This window comes from Terrapene carolina, unplaced genomic scaffold (genome assembly GCF_002925995.2).
Source record: "Terrapene carolina triunguis isolate 2854851 unplaced genomic scaffold, T_m_triunguis-2.0 Scaffold69, whole genome shotgun sequence".
Taxonomy (NCBI): Eukaryota; Metazoa; Chordata; order Testudines; family Emydidae; genus Terrapene; species Terrapene triunguis.
Window position 1 is genome coordinate 25,849,466 of NW_020664420.1, and position 18,863 is coordinate 25,868,328.

General features: G+C 43.5%; 1 protein-coding gene across 1 annotated transcript in view; it reads left to right on the plus strand.

The window, feature by feature from the left end:
• The window catches only part of ITGA2 (integrin subunit alpha 2), a 99,909-nt gene that overhangs the window by 14,822 nt on the left and 66,224 nt on the right, over positions 1-18,863 (plus strand). Inside the window, exon 2 of the mRNA XM_026649084.2 lies at positions 9,768-9,891. Coding sequence (XP_026504869.1) covers positions 9,768-9,891 — 124 coding nt within the window. The remainder of the gene's footprint in view (positions 1-9,767; positions 9,892-18,863) is intronic.

An 18,863-nucleotide genomic window follows, 5' to 3' on the forward strand; every position in this document is an offset into this window, starting at 1 on the left:
CCCCCCCCCGAACTCCCGACCCATCCAACTCTGCTCCCTGTCTCTTGACTACCCCCTCCAGAACCTCCCTGCCCCTTCTCCGGCCCCCTGGCCCCCTTACCGTGCCGCTCAGAACAGAGTGCTGCAGAGCAGCGCACTCGGCAGCAGGGGACGGGGGAACAGGGGGAGGAGCTCCAGACTGCCGGAGGCCCGAGGCGAACGGCCGGCCAGCGATCTGCGAATGCAGGGAGGGGGAGGGAGGGAGAGAGAGGAGGGGAGTGGTCTCAAGTTGCAGGGGAGAGGAGGGGGAAGCGGAGGAGGGGCTCTGGCTGTCAAAGCCCCGTGCGAGCGGCACGATCCGGCCGGCTGCCCTGTCAGCCACGCGCTCTCTGCATTGGGGGGAAATCCGGACATTTACAAATTCCCCCCCGGACGCTATTTTTAACTCAAAAAAGCCGGACATGTCCGGCAGAATCCGGACGAATGGTAACCCTACTTTCCATTAATTTTTTAAAATAAAACTTATTATTAAGTTTGGTCAAAAAGCAAAAATAAATACATAAATCAGTGAATATATTTGACTAGTTCCACTGGAATTATTATTCTAGTAATATATTTGCTGAATAGCATGTGACTAGCGATGGTCAGATACCATAAAAATATGAATCAGATTATTTAATTCCAGTAAAATTAAATTATGTATGTGCCAAGTATTACTTGATCAGCATCTCTCTTGCATTTATCTTCTTTCTCTTCCTGTTTTCTCTCCACCTTTTTCTTTCCTGTTGTTGTCACTGTGCCAAACCATGGCAGATCTCCGGGCCTTGCCGTTCAGTTTCACATTGGAGGAGAAACAGTGCTGTGTAGTGTGGGTATTTTCTTAGAGTAACTCGTTTATTTACACATGTATTTATATATACGAGTCTTTGGACAGAAGTAGACACAAATGGCACATAAATAATACCCTCTTCCAGAAATATCAAGCAGCCATTTTGAAAAACTCTAGTGAGAGCAATTTAAGGCAGAATAAACATTACTGCTGCTTGCAACAACTCCCCAAAATAAACTTAATTATAAAATTAACAATAATACAGTGTTTCTTCAAAATTGCTTGCATGTCTGGTATACACCTAAAACTTAGGTCGACCGAGCTATGTCACTCATAACTGTGGAAAAATTTCACAACCTGTGCAATATAATTATGTCGACCTAACCCCCACTGTAGATGCAGCTAAGTCAATGGAAGAATACTTCTGTTGACCTAGCTATTAGCTCTTGAGGGAGTGGATTAACTACAGTGATAGAAGACTGGAGTGTGTAGTGTCTACACCGTTGGTGTAGTTGTCCGCATTGCAGCGATGTAGCTGCTATGGCACTGTAGTGCTTCTAGTGTAGACATACCCTCAGGTTATGTCTACACTGTAATCGTGTGGTGTGATTGTAGTGTAGACATACCCTTAAAAGAACTTGTTAAACTTCATGTAACAGCACCATCTGGTGACTCCTACTACAACTCCTGATGACTCCTTCCTATGACACTATAGTGGGTCATACTGTATTGCTTCCTGAGTTGTTTTCTTTTGTCTTTCCCTCTCCTTCTTATCTTTATCAGCCGTTCCCTACATTTGACCAGTTTTTCAACTGAGATTTGGCCCCTTTGTCCTGGTCGTATAGTGTAAAGGGGCTGTAACCTGAACACAGATTCCCAGCAGAAAATTTCCCCTGGTATATGGGGAAATTCCCTGTTGGCCATAGGGTGCTGGATCATGCTCCCTCTTGTTGGGGGGTGTTGGGAGTGGAAAGGGGGCATGGTGGAGCTCCGCTATGCTATGCCCATCCTCTGCTGCTCCAGGGTTTATTAAGAAGCCTACATCATTGGTGCAATTTTAGAGCTGTATGAAAATAGCTCTAAAAGCCATCAGGGTTGTGGTTGGCCCTCAGGTTCAGGGTGTTGTAACCAACTCCATGACATACCATTCTCCCCACTGCACCAAGAGGACTTTGATGCCATTAAACAACATAGTGGACAGTGTTTGCAGATGTGTGCATATTTAAAGCAAAATGCAGCCTTGGTTTTGGGGAAAGATCCACTTCTTTCTTGAGGTTTAGACAGCTATGTGGATTTTTAGCAGTATTAATACTGAATGGAAATACAAATGTAGCATAGTCTAATGTTACAGGCTACCTCTGTTGTTTTGGTTGTGTGGCCTATGGGTACGTGATAGAGAAGTTTACACCATGTTCATTGGAAAAAGGTGACATAGTCACAGAAAGTTTTCTTACTGGGAGAATAGTTTAAATTGTATGTACTACTTTTGTACCACATGTAAAACTTCAAACACGACAGGCCCACTTTGATCTTTGAGTCTCTACCATGTCTTTATAATTATGCCTACTTTTGCAGTATTTATTAGACTTTTTTCTGTATGTCCAAGATATAATTAACTACATCAGTGAATTTAACAGAATATTTTAGCCAGTGCAGAGCTTTGGTCTAATTAAAATGAGTCCACATTCCGATATGATTCTGCCATGGTTTGTGTCAACATGTTGAACTGTTGCATTGTCTTCTCATTGTAGTAAATAAATAATTACTTTTTTTTAATTTTTAAACTGAAGACAAAACAGTACCCTTATGACATGAAATACAGACTAATAATAAATCCATTAGAAATATAATAAGTTTTGTTACAAATTCATGTAGCACGTAATCAAATACCAATAAAATCCCCTTTTGTTTCACAACATTTGATACTGCTAAATATAAGATTATTTTTATTCTCGGCGATAATCAGGGCACTGGATCACAACTCTCATTTTCATCTTAACTAACTTTCCATGACATGTTTACGTATTGCTCTTTAGGCACTTTTTAGCCTGCTCATTTAAAAACAAACAAAAATCCAAGTGGGACCCACAAGGATTTTTGTTTGTTTTTAAGTTTGTTATTGAAATATCACTTAGAGGCAGGGTGCACATTACATGCTTCGTTATATCAGAAAACCTTGCTTTAGCTTTTACCAAAATGTGGGAAGTATTTTTAAAAAAAATAGTAATAAAGAAGAAGTTACAGGCATTTTTAGACATGTCATTTATATTTATGGAAAGACTTCCCACATGTTCAGACTTAAATGTGCACAGCCTGAACATATATTACTCTGCATTGTAATAGCAGCAAGGAAATAGTGATGTAGATATGTAAAGCAGCTATGCACCCGCCATCCCTGGCACCTATTATGTATGCCAGGACAGGCATTAGATATGGGCTGAATAGGTGAATGCCCAAGGATGCTGCCCATCCTAAAAGGATACTGGCATTTTATTGGAATGTTGCCAGCAGACAGGTTGTGAACCTCTCTTCCCTAGATGTACTTTTTGTCCACCCAGGTTTTCTTTTCTAAAGGGGTGTCTCTTTTTCTGGTGAGATATGTGCAGGAGGTTTCAAATATGCTCCCAAATCCTGCGAGCTGGCTGTTGCAGGAACTTCCTTCCAGGGAGTGCAGAGGATTCTGGAATGAATTTACTTCTCCCAGTTTTCACCTATAAATGAAGGAAGGGGATTGTGTTTCTTTGGGATACTCATAGAGAATATTCAGCAAGGATTCACCTTAGTGGAAATAAAACCAGAGTACAAGCTTATTTATTTGGCTGTATATATGGTAGTATTGACAAACAGAAGTTCAGATTGGTAACTTTTGGATGCCTGACTAATCTTTCACTGTGATCACTAAATAAAAATGTAGATCTCTCTCACTGGAAGCCCAGAAAATCCAGCTAGTAGGGCAGACTTCATATCAGGAGGATCTTGGATTCTGAAAATGAGTTGCGTGAAGGCAACAGCTATTGAATATTTCCAGCCAAGAATATATAATACTTAAAACACAGACACTGCAGTGATTGGCACGTATAAATGCATAAGAGAGCTCTTATTTGATCATAGGCTGAAAATAGGTCTAAAATAACGTGGCATTTTTTGTAGGCAGTGTTGTAGCTGTGTCGGTCCCAGGATATTTGAGAGACAAGGCTCTCACAAACAGAAGTTGGTCCAGTAAAAGATATTACCTCACCCACCCTGTCTCTCTTGGCATTTTTATTATACAATTGTCTGAATTTCTTGTTCCCAGGTACTGTACTTTGATGTATAAAGTAGGGGAAAAAAATCTGTGTATACCCGTTGTAATGTAAGTACTATACATGGCCATGGATTTGGTTGGTAACTACATTTATTGCAGGAAAAAATCATATGTCCTCTTCAGTGTTGCAGCTTACCAGGAGAAAAAAAGAATTATTTTCTGCACTGAGCCCAAAGCAATTAACATTTGAATGAAGTAAATGTGAAAACAAAAAAGAGATAACTCGAAACAGTTCTTAATATATTAAATGTGGTTCATTTAGTAAGGGCAGTCCAACCTTTTCAATGATATCAGTTGAATGCTAGTTTTGGGGCACCTTCCCAGGCCAAGTGTAGAAATCTAATTCCAGATTCTAGAATGAGATAATTTTTGTAGGATTTAGCCACTAATGCCTAAATGGTGTTAAGAAGTAATAAAATTAAATTAAATTTAAGTCAGGCTATGTCTACACTACAAAATTAAGTCAATCTAACTTATGTTGGCATACTGCTGCCTCAGTAATTACATTGTGTGTGTGTGTGTATGTTTACACTGTGCTCCTTGTGTCAGTGGTGCTCATCCTCACCAGGAGTGCTTATATCGATTGTATTGTCAGTGTGGGACATTGTGGAAGGCTCCTGAAAGTAACAGTCAACATTAGCACTTACACTGCATCGACCTAACTACATCAACCATGACTCTATGTCGCTCACAGAGGTGAAGTTATTAAGTCGGCATGGCAGGGCAGTAATATCAGTGGGAGCGAAATTTAAGTGTAGAAAACTCCATAGTTAGGTTGACGTAAGCTGCCTTTTGTTGACCTAACTGTAGTGTAGACCAGACCCAAGATACGAGCTCACTTGTTACTTGAACTTCAATGTCACATGAAGCCGGGGTGCCTTCAGAAAATTTTCAAAGGGCATGCATGCCCCATGCCCTCCTGACTTAAAGAGGAAACTCTAGCAACAGCCTCACTGTAGCCAGCACAGGTGCTCAGATCTTTGGCCTGTGCAGTGGTAAAGCTCCTCCCTTGCCACGGGGAAAGGGGTGCCAGCTGGCCTGATCATAGGGGAGGCAGGAGGTAACAGGCTGGGGCACCCGCATACCTGCCCAATGGAGAAGCCCCTGGTGCTGCAGGTTGGGTTGCAGGGGACTAGAGGCCCTGGCACTTGCCTGAGCCTCCTGGCCTGGGCAGGGTAGCTGTGAAAACAGGGGCTGCAGCCCAGAGGTCATGACTTTTCATGGGGAATGAGGATTAGAGTGCCCCCGGGGCTACACATTACTGCTCCCTCCCTCCCTCCCCCCCGCACTCTCCAGGCTGTCCCAGTGCACATGTCCCAGTGCAGCTGAAAATTTTTCGGGTGCTGGACAATACTAGATCATATTCACCAGGATTTGGACTTATACCTGGAGCTGATACTGTGAAGCAATATTGGGTTAGATCAGGCTGGTGAATTGACAGAGATACTTCAGATGATACATATTTTCAAGGTTACTTCTTACTAGCTCTGATTGGCTGGCTTGATGAAAGTAGGCAGGGGGAAGGGGCAAAAGGCAGTCGTGTGTAAGGGGTAATGGATAGGAGAAGGAGTGCTGTGGTGATTGCAGAAGGGGAATTATGAGTGGGGGGAGGAGGCAGGGGCAGAAAGTGGGGGTAGTGGTAGGAGAAGGGGGGCAGTTAGGAGTAGAGGAAGAAGCAAGTCAGAAAGTGGTGGAGCAGGCGGTGGGTAAGGTCAGAGGGGAGAAAGGCAGTTTTCTGCAACTGGGCTTGGCTCAGCCCAGCAACTCAGAGGATGCCAGCAGAGGAGCCGGCTAAGGGATATCCCTGGCACATAGCTCCGTGGTGCCTCCAGGACTGTCTGCATTGTCTCTGCCAGCTCACAGACACAGGTTCCACTCCCCCTGCAGGTCCCCATCATCACATTATGGATGAGCCACCCAGCATTACAGCGAGCCTGGGCAGAGTTGCCTGCAAAGGCAACACCTTCCAGGCTGGAGCTAACTCCATAGTAGCCCAAGTGAGTGCTGGTGCTGATGGCCTGGGATCCCCTGCCCGGCCAGAGTGTGCTGCTCCCACTTGCCGTACCTGAGCCGGCCTGGGCTCCGCTGCTGAGTGGAGTGAGGAGCAGATGGGCTGCCTGCACAACAGACTGAGCAGAGTGACAATGATTCTTTACTAAAATGATCTCAGCACTTTGGTCATTGACAATCTGCCATAAATTGGGGGCCCACCCAGGTTTCCACTCCTAGCTACACCACTGGTCTATATGTAGTTACATGGGGCAAAATAGAATACACAATAATGTTACAGGAGATTCTCAGGCAGTTTCTTAGGATGTCAGTTCCATATGTCGGTACCAAGAGTCTTAAGTGAGATGCTGTTAGCTGATGCACTGTTCAATTATGTATGATTTTTGACTGATGATAACATGAGAATAAATTAAGGTGCAACTTAAAGATGGTGTTGAGATAAAGTGCCAGGAATTTGGAACACAACAGATATATTGGCAATAGCTTTACAGTAATCAATTTTTTACATATGAAATGCCTTTAAAAGATCCATTTAGCTGCCAGTGTAGCTGGTTGTGATTACTGTAGGAAGTATTGTGAAATATACACAGTATTATGTCCGCTCATATCCTTCCTTCTCCGCAATACCAATCAGATTTTTAGTGGCAAAGGAAGTTCTTTCATTCTTAACCATATTTCTTAAATGACTTAACTCTTAGCGAAAGGTAATCACCCACTTTCAAGCAGTCATCAGTAGATAATGGTTGTTTGGTATGACTAATATATGATTTCCTGTCTTGAGTTCACCACCAAATGTTAATAAATATGCAAGCTATGTGTATTCTTCTATGAGGAACATTTTGCTTTCTCTTTATATATTTTGAGTTAAGATATGGTTTTAGGAGAGTTTATTGAAATTTTGCTTATTTTAAGTGGATTTTGCACCCTCAGGTTTCATTTTAGAACAGCGTTGCTCAAACTGGAGTCCATGGACACCTGGGGGTCCCCAAGAGTACTGCAGAGGGTCCGTGGGCCCAGCTGATCAACTCCTTCCCCTCCCTCCCAGCGCCTCCTGCACGCCAGGGAACAGCTGTTCCCCGGCGTGCAGGAGGTGCTGGGAGGGAGAGGCAGGAGCAGGGACGGGGTGCGCTCAGGGGAAGATGTCCAGGGCTGCCAGCCCCGCTGATCAACTAAGGTTGCCAACCCTCCTGGTTTCACTAGAAGTCTTCTGGAATCAGGTTCTATCTCCCGGAGGCTACTGAAGCCAAACTGGGAGATCTTAGGCACTAAAAGTCCAGTGACGCAGCAGGGCTAAGGCAGGCTCCCTGCCTGCCCTGGCTTTGCGCTGCTCCTGGAAGCGGCTGGCATGTCCCTGCAGCCCCTGCGGGGGAGGGGTGGGCAAGGGGTCTCCGCGCCCTGCCCCCGCCCCGAGCACCGACTCCACAGCTCCCATTGGCTGGGAACTGTAGCCAATGGGAGCTATGGGGGCGGTGCCTGCGGGCAGGGACAGCATGCGGAGAGCCCCTGGCCCTCCCGCCTAGGAGCCGCTGCCAGAGAGATGTGCTGGTCGCTTTTGGGAGCCTCCTGAAGTAAGCACCGCCCAGCTGGAGCCCGCACCCCTCACCCCCTCCTGCACCCTGACCCCCTTCTCCAGCCCAGAGCCCTGCACCCAAACTCCTTCCCAGAGCCTGCATCCCGCACCTTCTCTCACACCCAAACTCCCTGCCCCAGCCTGGTGAAAGTGAGTGAGGATGGTGGGAGAGTGAGTGATGAAGGGAGGGGGGATGGAGTGAGTGGGGGGCAGGAAGAGGTGGGACGGGGGGAAGGGGTGGAGTGGGGGCGGGACCTGGGGCTGTGTGAGAGGGATTGGGGGTCCCCAAAAAACTTTAAATCAAAATGGGGTTCTCAGGTTGCTAAAATTTGAGAACCGCTGCCTTAGAACATCACATGCTCAATATAGTGTATAATACGATGGGCTGTATTCAGGTTGCCTGGGTCCATGACTGGTATCCCTCTTAAAATCTCTTCCAAAACTGGTCTTGAGACTGCCAAAAAAAAGTCAGGCACAGTAACTACTGACATACCCATCAAGGCTGAAGGAATGCATTGACCTGTGACTTTAATTCTTAAGCAGGGGCAGCATTTGCTATTGGGTGGAGAGGCAGTTCCCCCCCTCCCCAGACATTTCATAGGTCTATATTCTCCATTATGTCTTCCACTACCCCAACCGCTGCCTCAACATTGCAGGATACAATATAATCACATATAATGTTTTATGTGCTGACTCAACTGTGTCCTTCCCCACCCCACCCCTGAATCTTTCTGAAATGATGCCCCTGTTCTTAAGTTAAGACTTTGAAACATGTCATAGATTTGAAGAAACCCTTTAAGATCCCTATTATAAGGAACCCTTAAACTCCTATCACTAATATAAGAAATCCTAAAGTTCCTTAATATCTCATGTAAGATCACTGTTAGTACATAAATGTTATGTGATGTACTGTATGTGTAAACAGAAATAGGTATAACTGTCCATTCTGGAATGTAGGGCCCACTATAATTTTTCAGCTGTACTATTTTCTGATGAGCACACAATTATAGTTTGTATGGGTAGCACACACAGTCAGAATTGATCTTTGAGCTAACTTTTAGATGATTTTATATTAACCAGTTATATAAGTACTATATATTGGTGGTTGTTATTTATAGATGGGCGAGAAGCATAGTCAGCTAAACACAAGAGAGAAGCCAGGAGCTCTAAATTCTGATCCTGGCACCGTCACCAACTTGAATGGCCACGTACATGTCACTCACTATGTGTGAGGAAAAAAATATGTAAAACAGGGATGATACTTAGTGCCTCACAAGAGTTTTAGAGAGACAAGATGGCTGAGGTAATTTCTTTACTTTTTTTTTTTTTCAGTTCCAATTTCACAATAGCGTTATGAGGCTTAATTAGTTAATATCTGGTCAGTGCTTTGAAGATGCAAAGTGCAGTTTAAATGCTAAGTACAGTATAGTTTATTTATTAACTTAGCCCTATATTTCCCAGGCTTCCATTTATTAGCTTATCTTCTCAGTGGTTTGTTCAGAAGAAAACAAACACTTAATATGTGAAAATAAAGTGGCCCGAAACTGTAGACCTTCGATGATAAAGGAGTTGATCGATTTGATTGTGTTCTATTTCAAATGTAGCATTAGAATACATATGGTATAAAAAGTACTTATTGTCATCAGTTGTTCTTCATTATAGTGTACATAAATAGGTCTTTAGGAAATCCGATGCTAGAAGGCTACCATATATCCAAAGATAATGGAGTATTAAAGACTACAGTAAAATATATGAAAATATATTCATTGTGTCTCTTGGATTCACACACATTGGTAGCGCTACAAGATTTATTAAGCAATGTAGTTAATAGGTTATTAAACTCTGTCTGCTGTACTGTCATGCCCATATAGTGCACTGACAAGCATTCATATAATCATAGATGGCTATTCGTGTGTAGGGGTGGGAGAAACGTTGATTTTTATTGGGTGTGTCAAAGGCCACATTTTTAACTGCTATATTAAGGGGAGTTGGCATAGACAGATGGGCTGTTTCAGTGGAATCAAGATTCTTTCTTTAATTGCTATTTACAGTAATATTAATCTTCCTGTTAACAGGCATTCTTCATAATTGCTGTGAAGCATACAACGTTGGGCTCCCAGAAGCAAAATTGTTTTCTGGTCCTTCAAGTGAGCAGTTTGGATATGCAGTTCAACAGTTTATAAATCATCAAGGCAAATGGTAAGGGTTTTGAGTTCTTTGTCCTGTGAAAAGATTAAGAGCAAATATGATGTAACTTTTTTCCTAAGTGCAAACAGTTACAAAGCTCGTTTGAAATTTTTTCCATTATTTCATTTTCCTTTAAAAAAGAAACTTCTTGCTGGTAAAATCCTAAGTGACTTTATTTGACTAAAAATAAAAGGGGAAAACATTCAAAGGACAAAAGCATTTAAATGTTAAGTGTTTTTGAAAGAATGTAATCTGATGTCTTTTTATACCCAGTAATGTGACTAATAGAAAAAACTTTTATATTTGTTCCTGTTGATATTCCTTTGAGTAGGAGGTGTAATTTAGTAGAGGTCATGTCTGAGAGTGCCATGACTGGAAGAGGAGTTGTTTTAGAAACGATTAGTCAATACCAGTTGAAACAATTTTTCTTCTTTGAGGGCTGGTCCCTACCTGCATTGCACACATGAGTACGCATGAGCACCAGGCTCCTGAGACTGGAAAATCTTTCAAGGCGCATCTGTTGGTCTGCACCTATACCCTGGATCCAGCGGCGTATTATCGTCTAGGTCAACAAGGCCTAGGCCTAGGGCAGCAAATTTGCGGGGGCGGCAAATTTGCTCACTCCCCCCCCCCCCCCGCCCCCCCCCCGCCCCCCCCCTTCCCCAAATCCCCGGCCCGCCTCCTCCTCCTCCGGGCTCGCCACGCTTCCCTCCTTCCACCTCCCTCCCAGGCTTGCTGCACGAAAGCGCTGGGAGGGAGGAGAAGCGAGTAGCAGCGCGCTCAGAGGAGGAGGCGGAGCGGAGATGAGCTGGGGCCGGCGAGCGTAGGGAGTAACCCTTGGGGGGCAGGGAACTGCTCCCCGCCCCAGCTCACCTCCGCCATCCCCTGAGCGCGCTGCAATTCCCCTTCTCCCCCCTCCCTCCCAGGCTTGCCGCGGGGGAGTGGAGGTGAGCTGACGTGGGGGGCGGGGGAGAAGGCGGCAATTTTTTCAGGGCCTAGGGGTGGCAAATTTGTTAATCCGCCACTGCCTGGATCTCCTCATGCTCAGCACTGAGGGTATAAGGGGAGGTGTAGACCAACCGTCTCTTCAGTTCCTTCCTACTGCTACATGATCTCATTTGGACTCCTCTGTGTCTGGAATTATCCTCTCGTCACCTTTATCTCTGTAAATATAATTGTACATAGTTTGTTAGTGTTTTACGATATTTTACATAGTGTAGTTTAGTTTTTCCCCACCCTGGGGACCTTCTCTGTCCCCTCTTTTTCAGGAGTAGGACTATACCCAGAATTCCAGGGTTCAAGAACTGTCCTTGCTTCTTCGCAGTCATCGGTGACCACCAGCCTACCTTAAGGAGGCTCATATCTCCTCCAAGTGCAGTATCTGTTGCTCTTTCCAACTCCAGACCCAAGAGGGATGAAAGATCTGACTGAGGAGGCACCTCATCGTAAAAGCCATGACACCCTAGTCAGATCCACGCCGGGGAGACCCGCTTGTACATCAGGCTCAGTCCTCAAGCAGCGCACCACTGAGCATGAGCTCAGGAGTAGAGGCCAGATCAGATAAACCTAAAGACCTGTTGTCTCAGACATCTCATAAGAGTAAGGGGCACCCTCACACACACACAAAAACAGATTTCCCCTCTAAACTGCTTCCAGAAGAAGGAATCCCTGCCTGACTCCTTCCAAGTTGGGTGAGTCTTCACACACAGGTCCCAAGGACTTGGGTCTCCCTAAGCCTCCTGACCACAAAGGGAAAGCACAGAGGAGCAAAGCTCCAATGGTACTCGACCCAGTGCTGACACCAGAACCAACCATGACCGCTAGTAAGCCAAAGGACCGACATCTTCCAGCACTGACCAGGAGCTTCAGGTAGGTCTCTCTCTCTCTCTCTCTCTCTCACTCTCTGACAGTACCAGCCTGGCACCATAAGGACCCATCATCCTCTAAGTCTGTGATGACAACGGATACAGCAGAACTGACACCTGGGTCCTCTCAGACTCTGGGACGGACTGAGACATATTCTACGCTGGGGGACCTTGGCCCTCCTCGACCCACAATCTCCTGTACTGTGGAGCGCAGTCCTTCTAAGAGACATTTTGACCCCCAGAAAAGAATACCAACTCAAGGACAAGGAGTTACTCCCCTAGTCCATTCACAAACCAGAGGTTCCTCCCACTGGCACCAACAGTACTGCTGATTTGAGCCAGAGCTGGCCTTCTCATTGGCTAAATTCAAGGTTCAAGATGAACCATCACCCACCCACCCCAACTCAGGGAGGTTAGTCCAGATAGGGCTTTGAGAGTTCTTGGACCCATCCTTCATCCAAGCAGGGTTATCCTCCAAGAGATTGCTGGTACCCAGTGCTTTGGAGTCCCCCCCAACAAGCCTTCACCCCTTCATACTGGCACCACAGATGAGATGATCCTTCTTGTATTTGGACAACTGGCTCCTAACAGGCAGATCTCATTTGGAAGTTCAGTTGGAAGCCTTGTCCTTGCTCTTCCTCCTGGAAATCTGTGTAAACATGGAAAAGTCTACTCTGACTGCTGCAGAGCTCATAGACTTTATAGAGACAACTCTGGACTTGACTGCAGCAAGGTGTTACCTCCCTGTGGAGATATTCCATGCCGTAAGCAGTCTGATAAGTCAAGTCATTCACAAACCCTGAACAACAGTCTGGGTCTGTCTGTCTTTGCTAGGTCACATGGCCTCCTGTATTTACATAAAGCAGTTCTCCAGGCTGCATCTCCATTGTCTGCATACCTGGTTCTGGTCAGTACATACGCCATACAGACACAGAATGAATATTATAGTGATAGTCCCTATCAGAATAAGGTCTTGATAGATGAGCCCGGAACACATGTGCATTGGGGTCCTATTCTTACCTCCCACTTGACCTGTCACCTGACATGACAATAATCACTGAGGCATCCCTCATAGGCTGGGAAGCCCCCATGTGTGGTCATCCAACACAAGATATGTGGACACCTGGGGAGAGCAAGATGCATATCAATCCCCTGGAACTAAGAGCAGTCAGACAGGCCTGCAATGCATTCCTCCCATTCCTATGATCCTGTCATTGTCCAGATAATGTCAGATAATGTGACGACCATCTTCTATATAAACAAACAGGGAGGGGCAAAAATCCCTCTCACTGTGTGTGGAGGTGCTCAACTTATGGACCTGGTGTATATAGAACTACATTACAATTTCACCACCAATCATGAGTGGCAGTTACACAATTCAATGCTGAACATCTTCAGTCAGTGGGGAATGCCATCTTGGGACCTGTTCACCTTCCAGATGAACAAGAAGTTCAATACAAAGAACAGGAGTACTTGTGGCACCTTAGAGACTAACAAATTTATTTGAACATAAGCTTCCATGGGCTACAGCCCACTTCATCAGATGCATAGAATGGAACATATAGTAAGAAGATATATATATATATATATATATACACATAAAGAGAACATGAAAAGGTGGAAGTTACCAAACCAACTCCTAAGAGGCTAATTAATTAAGAAGTTCAATGTATATTGTTGAGAGCAGCACGGGATCAGGACTCTAGTGACAGTGCCCTCCTACTGTCCTGGACAAGCTACTTGAGCGTACACTTTCCCTCCCATCCAACTACTACCCCAGGTTCTAAGAAAATGCATTACGACAAAGCACGAGTCATTCTCATCACAAGTTGTCCCAGACAATTCTGGTTTCTGGTCCTCCTATGAATGTCAACCCATCAGCATTCAGTCCTTCCTGGACCTGCTAACTCCAGAGAATAGCAGGATCAAATACCCCAGCTCAGAATCTCTTCACCTCATGGCTTGGTATTTGGATGGGCATCAGACCTAAAGTGTTTCAGTTTGGAGACCGTTCAAACTATTTCACTACCCACACGCCTTCCCCTCTGCTTCGGGTTGTGACTGGATTCATGGTACAGAAGGAACTGAAGAGGCGGTTGGTTTGCATCTCCCCTTATATTGCAGTGCCGAGCACAAGGAGATCCAGGGTGCAGCAGCGGACCAACCTACGCCACTTGCAAGATTTTCCAGCCTCAGGCGCATGGTGTGCATACGTACCCACGTATGGAATACAGATAGGGGACCACACATGTTAAAGAACTTCCGATTACAGGTAGTGATCTCCTTTTATGGAAAATTTTACAGATGCATCGTATCGTGTGTGTGTGTGTGTGTGTGTGTGTGTGTGTGTGTTTGCGGAAAGGAAAGTAAGATCCTGCATTCAGAAGGTGAATATTATATGAATTGCACAAAACTTGTTAGTGACAGTTAAGGTTGCATCAGGACACACCCTACCACTCAAAATCTGAAAAAGTTGGAAATAACAAATTAAGGAAAAAGCCTCCTTGCCACTTTCATATTGCCTACATCACAGCAATAACACACTCCAACATACCATAATGCTTTCACACCTCCAACGGATACCAAAAGCAATACGTACCACAACTTCATCACCCTTGCACTCAAGTGCAAAATCTTCAGAGTGATCTCAGACACTTTTGTATCCGCATATCTGTCAGACATTGCATACATTTGGGAAATTATTCTGTCTTAATGTTGCTGATATTAACTTTACCATTTCTGGGAGATGTTTTGGTTTTTCAGATTGGCCATCAAAACGATATTTTGATTAAAAATTCCTGGCCAGTTCTACCTACAAGTCTTAGTTCCTTAATTTAATGCCCTTCTATCTGGTGGTACAACAAGCACTTCCATATTTGAGGTATTTAAACGTTGTCCAGAGGTGTATGTCTAAATGATGCAAATTTTCATTTAAACCATTTTGTTTCTGATACATTCTCAGCTGTTCATTTGAAGCATGTAATATGTCTAACTGTATTTCCTTATATCAAATCAGCCCTACCCAGGCCTTGGTGTATTCTGTGATTCTACAGCTGTAGAATTTCTGTGGAATCCACCCCAGCCACAGAATTGTGCTCCAGAAGCTTCCATTTTAAAAATTATTTGTAGTCTTTATGGTTGTGAAAAAGCTTTAAAAACATGAACTGAGTGTAAACTAATTTATTGAATAATATATATTTTAAAAAAACCTGCTTAATCACAAACATTAAGGCATCTGCAGTAGCAGAGGGATCTACTATAAAATATATATATAGTAGATTATATATATTATATATATATATATATATATATAATATAAATTATACTTAATTTCTTTTAAGATGATCTCTAGTGGTTTGGGTAAATACTTCTCCATAAATTAGAATAAAGTTAACACTGAAGCAGTAATTAATATGTTTGTTTAACATTACCTGAAAGATATTAAGGGTCTGTACTACTTTGGTAAAAAGAAAATGTATAAAATCTGAAATTCTTTGTATTTAAAATTTAGAAATATCAATACTGAAACGTGCATATTTAGAATTAACAGATATCATCTCCATAATTACATGCTAAATTGTTATATGAAAAGTGTTCAAAAGTCATAATTTATCTCTTGTAAAATAATTTAAAAACTCCTGCTTGGTCACCCCTGGTTCTTATAAAATGGATGGATGATAAATCTAATAGAACACTAGCTAAAATATGAATATTTTAGCTGATGATAAAATAAGTAGTCGTAAAATATGTAATGATCTTTCTCATCCATAAACATGTCTGCCTTTTTATTTCTCTGACTACAGCTTTTACATGATCTTGAATGTAAAGTTGATCTAGATCCCACCATTTCGCTGTTTTTATCCCATATGTAGAGATGGTAGCTAGGAGTTTAAGGTTGAACACAGCTCCACTTTCTCTGCTAAAAGCAGAGAAGAATTGAGCTCCTCTCCCTAGATTGGATAAGTACTGCTCTCCGCATGGTTCCCCTTCCTCATTGGCTAGTGCTGAAAGTGTTCCCCATCCTGTTTCTATTTATTTTATCCACTTACTGTAGCTAAGCAACATAGCTCCTTTGGTCATCTATTTAAGCCTTTGTTCAAAACTACTGAAGGGAAGCTAAGCACATTCACCTGAAATGAATTGATTCCTATGCATGCTGTACTACACAATATTTTCCAAGTGTATTAGGAGTTCAATCCTTTTGTAAATTTTCTTTAATCTTATTACTGAAGAACTAGACCCAAGCCTCGTACAACCTAATTTTATATTATGCTTCCCTGTTACACCATTGTTAATGCAGTGAAAACAGTTTTCCACCTGTACTTGGTAGGTACTGACCAGGTTCAGGGGCCCAAAGAAAGCAGGGTCCTTGGCATATAACTTCGCCTATCTTTTCCACATGTTCATAGAAAATTAATGTTATGAATCTGCAAATGCTTTTTGCAGATATGCAGTTAGTCATCACTTATCTCATTACAGCATGTCTGGCCATTGTCCCATATGGGTCAAGGGAAGTTTTAATAGCCCTCTCTCTATTTATCAGGATCCATCACAGCCTATTCAATGAAGAAAGTGAAAAAGTTCCTTCTTTCAGTCTCTCTCAAGAAGTCATTAGAAATTGTAACTAGGGCACTCTCACTGTTTGCTTTGTTGTTTTTCACCTTTTCATTTCTAGATTATTTTCTTTCTCATATGCAGGGAAAAGATTTATTGTTCCTTTGTTATAAAATAAAGGCTCTTTTTAGGAGATCTAGTCCTTATTTTAAGCTGTTTTAACAGGGAGGAACCCATATCTCGTGACTGCCCCCTGGTCAAGTGTGTGTGCCTGCAGTCCCTCAGTTTGTGGTGACCCCTTTTGTGGTTTCTCAGGTGGCTTTTCAGTGACTCAGCCTCCTGTCCGAGTCTCACACACTGTCTGCATGTGAAACGGAACAAACCCCTTCTGGGATATACAGTCTTTAACTTGTCCTGGCTCTGGTATGGGGCTGTACACCCAGGACTTCTGCCCTGGAGGCACTGTCTTCCTGCAGCCCTCCCTGAGTTCAGTCCTTACTTAATCCCAGCAGCCAGCTAGGAGCTCTCTCTTGCTCCCCGGGTCCCTGTCAGCACCGAGCTGTCCGTAGTCCTGCTGCTCTTTCTGCCTGCCAGGAACACCGGCTTCTCTTTGCCAGTTCCAGGCAGCAACTGACTGACTCTGATCCTTAAGTTCCTTTTATGAGTCTGCTGGGCCCTGATTGGCTGCTCCCTGTGGCCTCCGTCATTGGTTGCTTCCTTGCAACCACTCTAGACTGCTTGGAGGACTTCTCTTCTGCTCCTCGCTGGGATGGGGTGTGGTAGGACCCTGTGGCCTCCAGCAGGAGGCCACTGGGCCTAGTCCACCCCGTCACAGCTATGCACAGCCCTCAGTCTGTGTGTGGAATTCTTGTTGACAACAGTAGATTGGGAGTGATGTACACAGATTGAGGCCTTCATTAAGTTGTGCCACTACCTTCTATAAAGGCCAGGTTTTCCACTAGAGCCTTTTGGTAAAAGACCTGCACTGAGTGGGCCAACAGGCACTGTACACAGTTGACAACTCCACTCCTCAGGTACAACGGACCTGCTCACTACAAGGAGGCAAAGCTTTCTTGGGAGCCAGTGCAAGACTCTGAATGAACTGCTGCAGAATCTAAGAACCACTATGAAACTCACCTGTTTAAACAGAAATTTACACTTCTTCAACCTTGCTTTTGCTAATATAAACACACAGCACAGTGTGTGTATATATACGTAATTTAAGAAATTTGACAATTTTTCCCTAGGTACAGTAAGAGAGAAATACAGAACCACCCATAACAGATGTTAGACATGTCGCTTACTAGAGAGACCAGGTGGGTGAGGTAACATCTTTTATTGGACCAACCTCACCCATCCTGTCTCTCTAATATCCTGGGACCAGCATGGCTATATCAACATTGCAAACAATATATTGCTTACTTCTGGGAGCTGCTCAGATACTGTTGTGATAAGGGATGCATAAAATCATGAAGAAAACAGAATGTGTTTGTGCAGAGTAGGAGCTCTGTATATCTTCTCCTGTAGGGAAGGTGTAAGAACTCACCTGGGAGGCCATGTGAGAGGGCTGAGGGAAGACAGCCTAGCAGGAAGCTCAGGGCTACAGCAGCATTGGTGTGTGTTAGGGAGCCCATGGTAGCCCACTTCAACTAGTCTCTCAACTTCAGATGGCAAGTGAAGTGGACCAGTAAAACAAGCATATGGAAAGCTGCTGGCAAAAATCCAAGTAGGCTGCCAGAGTTTGATACTGAAGAATGAGAAATTAAAGAACTGAGTTTTGGATCTCTATGCCTCCACTTCTTTACTTATTTCCAGTAGAGACTGGATTTGGATTTAGTGCCTTTCCCTTCCCTATATTCAAGGTGATTGGATATAACAGGGCTACACATGTCCTGACCCAAGTAAAACATACTCTGTTACCGAGAGAGAACTGTCCCTGTGATGAGATCATTTTTGTTAGAATTCTAACAGTGAAGTATATTATTCTGTTTTAGTTTCTCTTTCAAATTGTTGTGTAGTTGTTTTTTTAAATAAGGACAGAGCGTGGAAGGGATAACAATCTATCTTTAAAATACAAGTCCCCTCCCCCGCCCCAAAGCTACTAACAGTATATTTTGTGGGACCAAGAATTTACTGTATCATACTGTTGGGTTTTTTCTGTTCCAAAATCAAGAAGTCAATTGTATGCATGAATATCAGTTATTATAATGTCTTTTCTTTAATGAGTAGTTACATCCATATGCTTCTTCAAGACAATCCAGGAATATTACTAATACTAAAGCAAACATCTTACTCTGACAATTGCTGTTTTTATTTCTTATGGCATTCCAAATAATTAGACATAGTTGTCTGTGTGAGATTCCTGCTTTAGGAATAATGTATGGCATGTATTAGCTGTATTACTGTAATATTGTTTTGTTTTATCTCTTAAAGCCACCAAAATATTTTAGGGAAAGTAAATTGTCAGTTCTGCTTTTAATATAAGTTCTGCAAGAGACAGTGCTCACTCAGCATATTACTTGATTAGGAAAGCAGCCAATAGATAGATACACAGATAATAGTCTT